The 6,855-nt window shown below is 39.2% G+C and overlaps 1 protein-coding gene across 2 annotated transcripts; it reads right to left on the bottom strand.

Annotated features, from left to right (window-relative positions):
• Nucleotides 1-324: 324 nt before the first annotated feature.
• Nucleotides 325-5,884, bottom strand: LOC105773176 (polyadenylation and cleavage factor homolog 4). Of its 2 annotated transcripts, XM_012594874.2 has the most exons (7): nt 5,318-5,884; nt 5,134-5,235; nt 4,790-5,047; nt 3,192-4,010; nt 1,822-2,778; nt 1,181-1,729; nt 325-699 (listed from the first exon to the last, which is right to left on the bottom strand). In XM_012594874.2, the coding sequence occupies exons 1-7, from the start codon at nt 5,600-5,602 to the stop codon at nt 655-657; spliced, it is 3,015 nt and encodes a 1,004-aa protein (XP_012450328.1). In that variant the 5' UTR covers nt 5,603-5,884; the 3' UTR covers nt 325-654. The 2 variants fall into 2 exon arrangements, with proteins under 2 accessions (XP_012450328.1, XP_052488352.1); XM_052632392.1 differs by lacking the exons at nt 5,134-5,235; nt 5,318-5,884 and having other exon boundaries at nt 4,801-5,004.
• Nucleotides 5,885-6,855: the final 971 nt, after the last annotated feature.

Genomic DNA, 6,855 nt, shown 5'->3' on the forward strand with positions numbered 1-6,855 from the left:
TTTAATAAACATAAACTTCAATTATAAGGAATTATGAAAAATTCAACAATTCAGTTTCCGGAAACAAAATCAACCAAATCTAAACTCCCAGCCAAAACGTTACATGAAAATTTTGAAACCTAGGGTAGAAGGAATTTGAATCTGTTGCTGCTTCAATCAGAAAGAGAGCCTTTCTAACGGCATCTGCAAATTGAAGGTGATATGAGACCCTGCATAATACCACAAGAACCAAAAACAAAAACGAAAACAAAAGTTAAATATTGGGAACTCCTCCAAAGCAAGTTTGGGAACTACATACATGGTCAAAACTCAAAACAGTCACGGTGGACGAATCAAACCAATACTCCCCATATAACATTTTAACGATTCTAGCTGCGACACGATAAAAGAATGTTTAAAAGGGTTCCTCTGGATGTGTTTTTGCAGGAAAGAAACAAGTAGAATGCAACAAAATTAAGGCTCCGATGGAATCTGTAACCTTTTTTGCTGCAAGATAATGTGCATGGTACAAGTTCAACTATACATGTACATGGTTTTGGCATCTCGCCAAGCTACTGCAACCACCAGCACTAAGATAAAACTTAGAAAGAGCATACGACTAACATGAAACTCAAACCAAGTTATACATAAGCTTAGAAGCCGATCTAATAAAGTTTAACTCCGCAATCTTTTTCTTTGACTACTGTCCTCAGGATTTCCCTGCAAGTCACGAGAAGAAGAACATATAAGACAAAAACAACAAGATATATATTTATAGAACTCAGCCTGCCACGACATCCTCTCAGCATTCCCAAAAGCAAGGGAATAAGAATGTTAAAAACATGTCTATAATTGCAGGAAACAAGAACCACTACATGCACTTATAATCTTGATGTATAACTCAAAATTCTGTATTCCTGAATACGAACAAGCCAGAGATGAACTTGTCTCCCCTTCATACAACCGACTGAACTCTCACAATTTAATGCTAAAACATATAAAACAGAAGTTTTCCGTCCATGTTCACATCTAAATATTATCAGAATTCAATTCCAAAACAATTTTGCTCTCCAAACATTAACACACAAATTGCTTTTCAGACTGAATGGAATCGAATAAGATGATGAAATAACATGAATGGTCTATTAAAGACAATATTGGAATGGCAATGCAATTTGGAGGCAAAATTAAAAATACATACCCCATCATACCGTACAAAATCTTCAGGGGGAACCACACTAGACTCTGACCTGCATTTAGCATGCACTATGGGACCTAACTGCGATCTATCAATGCCTTCAACTGACCCATTGGGTGCATTCATGTAGACAGCCCCCCTATACATCCACTCCTCTGTTTCATCACTATAAAAATCATCGAAGGGTTCACCACATAATGCACATAAGTTCTGATCTTCATCAGCAGGAACTGCCAATTCTTCATCATCCTTCTTTTCTACAATGTCCTCAGTGGGTAAAAACCCAGGAACTGCATCAGTTCCCAGAGCTTCCGCACCACTAAGCCACATACTAGCACTTACAAACCACTTCCGAGAAGGTTTCTGCTTACGGTTCTTAGACATCCGGTTTCTTGTCACATGCCAATCCATATGAGTACTATGCTCCTCTTGGAACTTGAACCGAAGGCCACATGTTGTGCACTGCCTTGGAAGATCAGCATATAAAGCACTTATAGCAGACTCATGTCGCACCTTGAGGAGGTCTGCATCAAACTCAAGTCCCACAGAATCCTACAAAATAGATTGCTTCATTGTGATACAATCTTATTGGACAGGAAATACAAATAAATATAACTACAGAAGAACATCATCGAGATAAGTACCTGTATTGGAGTTGGTTTTGTCAATGAAATCAAACCTTGAGCCATGAGGGAACTAATCAAACCAGTGAATGGACCGCCCTGCGGTTGGTTAGGGAGCAATGGACCAGCATTTTGGGCGGCAGGCATCATTTGAGATGTCGGACGAGGACCAGGGGGGAGAGGTGGCATGGCTCCCCCCTGCAAATGCAATGAGCCAGTTGGCATATTTGGGATTGATAAAGGAGGTTGTGCAACAGGTATTGGATTAGATGGGACCATACTGATGCCGGCACCATGCATTTGGGGAGAGTAGCCATGATTCATGGATGGTGCCAATAAGCGTGGTGGTAAAGGTCCTGTTGCGGATGAAAGAAAACTATCTCGAGCGTCATTAGGGGGAAAGTGTGGCTGCAAAGATCCATGCAACGAATTTCGCTGTTGCAATGCAGGGCGTTGTCCAGGCAATTGTGGCACAGTTTTCAAACTTTGCTCCTTGCTTTCAAAATTATCAAATTGTTCAGGCATATATGGATGTTTGTTTTGACCCTGATTCATGGCAGCATTGATAGGATTCAAAGAATCAAAGTGACTCCTACCATGCTGCTGCAGTGAATAGTTAGTGTGCGCATTTGGCGGCTGAGATTTAGGAACATTTACTGGAGGCCATGCCCCAGCAGTCAAAGGTAACATGGCTGGTTGAGTTACAACAGTAACAGTGTCAAGGCTAGAAGAACCAGATCTTGGAACAAGGGCTGGAGGCCTAACAAATTGTGAACCACCCTCAGGCAATTTCTCAATAAGAGGGACATTTTTCTCACCACCTAACGAGGATATACCACTAGCTGAAAAGGGTATCCAGAAATCCCTTCCTCTTCCTTTGGCATGAAGCTGGTGTGATGACTGGGAAAAAGGATATGAGTTACTCCAAGCATCCTGAGGATAACGCGGACGTTGAATCTGATTTAATCCATGACCAGACTGCAGAAAACATAGTGAAATGGAAAAGTCAACCAACTATACAAGTTTTAAATACATAAGATAGATGCCGCAACTCTAGAACTTAATAAAGAAAACAGTGTCCTGAAATCCAGAATGGACTGGACAACAGAGAAATAAAAAGCATAGAAATTTGAACAAGCTGCAGCAGTACACAAAACCTCATGATTTATAAGATTTTATTGTTGAATCAACTACAAAAACTTAAGTTAGGGGTTGGGTCTAGCAAATATCAACAGTGATGGAAACTAGAAACATCCACCAGTCTACATAAGTAGAAAAAAGGGGGGGGAGGGAAGCAAACTTCTCCTAGTACAAATATAACTTGAGTTGAACTAATACTAAAGAGGATGCTTGAACAACAAAGGCAACAGATAAAAGTTGAACTAGCATACACTCAGTGAAGGAACTGCATCTTCAGGAATTGTTGAAGATTCATCAAGGGCCAGCTGAGTTTGATTAGAGCGACTGCTCCTATTAGATTCTAATCCAGCAGGCCTTGCTCCAATGCTTCCAAAAGTGGCAACAGATGACACTGAAAATTCATTGCTCCTTCGGTCTGCTAATGTCGGGCTCATATCTTCCCAATCAAACTCTTCCTCTTCAGTATTCTGCCATGATCTTGGAGTCACCTTATTGCCCATGCCATTTACATCCAGCCGCTCAACTTGTACAGGCTTGCTGTTAGACATTCCTTGTCCTCTATCATTACCATATGCATCTATTAAAGCCCTGAGTGTTTGGCGCTCATTTCCATTACTAAGCTTGTATGAATTTAAAGAACCTTCAGAACAATTACGGTAATCGCCATAAAAGTGCTTCCTTGGCCACTCCCTTGTTTCCTCATCTCTGATGGTTCCTCTTCCACGTCCAAAATCAAAGACAGGAGGACGAGATGGAGAGGCTACCTCCGCAAACCTTCTAGGAGAATCATCTGATGGAAGATCATCAACTTCTGATGATAAAAGTCTATCAGATCCAATCCTTGATGGTGAGAAGGGTCTTGAAACTCTGGAAGCTGAAGAAAGTTGTGATTTATTAGCCCCAATTGCAAGAGAAGTACAGCCAACATTTCCAGTTGAGCTCAATCTTTGCACACCAACGTGTGAGGATGGAACCTCAGTGTGATCAGAATCAAATTCATCATATGTAATTGTATGTTTTTGACCATACAATTTTTGACCAGCAGACATGCCTCTTACATGCTGCGTATTCTGCAATGATAGAAAACATTTCACAATTCAGATGCCATTCTGAACAAAGCAGGCATGAATACATACATGCATGCATACATGACAAATAGATGTTTTAAAAAGATTTCTCAACATGTTTATCAGTCAGGGAAGCTAAAAATCCTAATCACTAGCAAGAAAGCAAGCAGTTCATGTCAAACATTCTAAAGAAAATTTAACAAGAAAAAGAAGCACAAGGCTCAACACAAAGTTGGAATGGAAAAGGAAGGGGAACGGAAAAGGAAAGTTTTTTAGTCACCAAAAACATTCAAGTACATCGTAAACGACATAAACCTTCCCCACTGTATTCCCAAAAAATCAGAATAATAAGTTAATAACCTGGTTGTACCAGTAGAGTTTGGTTTTCTATTTGCAAGTTTCTTAAAGTAATTTCACTTGATGCAAGCCCATGTTTAGCTCTGATCTCATAATGATGCTCCAAGTGATTTCAGCAAATAACTTAACCGAAAGAAATCCTAATATATCAATTGTTATTAACATTCTGGCAACTCTACCCCTCAATCCAGCCTATCCCTGGTGATCAAAATCCAATTCAGCTTGTAATTGTCCTTCAGTACCAAAAGCAATTCTGTCCAGAAGGATCTATAACTGCTAGCAACATCTGATTCAAATAAATTCTCAAAAGAACATGATTTGCAGTGATATCCTAAATAGTGAATGTGCATAAGACTACAGAACAGAGCATATATTCCAATAAAATAGAGGATGTGAAGAACAGAGTTTTCCATTAGAAAGCTTACACTATCTGCACCTGACTGTTGTTCAAACTGCCGCAAGTACTTAGGATTAACATGTATGCCATGTGTTGGACGAGGTGATTCAGAAGACTGCAAGGAAGTTACTCCAGAAGATTGTTGGTTCCCCGTTTGAGAAAACTGCAGTTGCATCTCGATTTTACGTAGCACGGAAGGCGGAAAAACTGTTGACCATGTGCCAAATAGATGTCGCATTGCAGGATGCAAGTTAGGATTAACTTGCCTGTATGCCTCACAAAATACCTAAGAATGAAAAATAAAATAAGATAATCTATATCAAGCTAATAGCAAAGAAAAGAACTTCATCAAAAAGGTTGGCAATGACTCACCTCTGGCAAACGGGAAGAGAAATACCTAACATATTCTCGGCCAATATTTTTTACAATGCTATCTAATAGATATAACGAAGGAAGTTTTTGCTCTACTGGAACCTGAAAGCAATAAATTTGAAATTAAATTTTTAAATGTTCAAATTACTTGTCAGGTACAACGGAAAACCTAATTTTAACTAACCTCAATAATTCGTGCGCAAATAGCATCGGCAATGCCTTCGCCGTGCTCTCGCTGTTCACCGGCAATGATCGTGAGATCAGTAATTATGGGCTTCGAATTGAAAGTTAGTTCCGATAATACAACCTCGTAAAGCTGAACAATCTCCTCCGTAGTCGGCGTTGCCCCATCATCATCAGCAACACCGCCGGAAACCCTGAGCTCATCTTCCCGTTGCTTCAATAAAGCCTTGAACCGTTCCGATATCGACGGTAGTTGCTTTTGGGCTAGTTCATTGGATATGGCCATGCTGCTATTGCTACTGTTGCTATTGGTTTAGGAAAAAGATGAAAATTTTCTAGGGTTTTCTCGGGAAAGTAGGATTTTCTCTGATTCCATACATGTATCAGAGAAAAAGTAGCCGAAACGGTAAAGGTATTAGGGCTTGCGGCCCATCGTGAATCGATGCTGATTAAATTAGGGTTTTTGTTGCCAGCATCGAACAATAAACAGATGCTGTTTTAGTGTGTTACAAATACGAGAGTCTGGTACTTTTCGTTTTCCCTTTTTTTCTTTATTTTTTTTCGCTGAGATGAGGGGAGATAATAATTATTAAAAAAAAAAAAAGGACTTCCTAGATTTGGTTTAATCCACGGTTGAAATAAAATGAAGTTTTTTATGGTAATATGGGGCCCACAAGATTCCCAGTGACGTGGAGGCTTTTAAGAAGCTTAGATACTCTGATTTCCCGTGAGCAGGGATACAGAGAATAATGCTAAATCTAATGGTCAAGTAATTGTTGAAAGAATCCCACGGTTATTATCGCTTGAAAACTTTTCTTTTTAAAGTTTTTTACAGTTACAAATGGAATACAATAATAAGCTCGAGTTAGTAATTATAAAATGTAGCAGGCGAATAATTAAAAATAATTAGGCAAAACTGAAAAGAATTTAGACAAAACTCATACATCATTTATATACATAAAATTAAAGACCCACACATTATAATTACACATAACGTGATTAAAATTTAAATGCTCAAATACTCAAAGCATCCGCCTTAACCCACAATGCCAAGACATCATTAGCTTATCGCTTAAAAACTTAATAGAAAAGGTACACAAATAACATATCAATCTTATACTCATACAATAATATAAAATCATACATTGTTTAAGGTTTTTTTTAATAAGTAACATGGGTAAAGATTATCCAAGAATCAAATTCGGAATTATTGTCAATTGAAGAATCAGGGGCAAATTACACATAAAAATCCATTTCTTTTAAATTTACCTAAATGGGCCCGATAAATAATTATTTACCGGAATTGGCCCATTTCCCTGAAAGCGTGTCCACGTCAGCGCGATGTCAGGGTACGTGACAGGAAAACGCGTCCCTGAGGGAGCGTTTTGCCCGTTTTTGGGCTTTAGGGTTTAAGGTTTAGGGTTAAAAATTAAATAAATAAGTGATTAGAGTTTAGGGTTTAGGTGTTCATGGCCAAGCAGGGCCTGGTTAGGGCCGGGCCCAAAAAAATTTGGCCCGCTTCCTAGGCCCAGGGCCGGC

Source organism: Gossypium raimondii, chromosome 6 (assembly GCF_025698545.1).
Source record: "Gossypium raimondii isolate GPD5lz chromosome 6, ASM2569854v1, whole genome shotgun sequence".
NCBI classification, from domain to species: Eukaryota; Viridiplantae; Streptophyta; class Magnoliopsida; order Malvales; family Malvaceae; genus Gossypium; species Gossypium raimondii.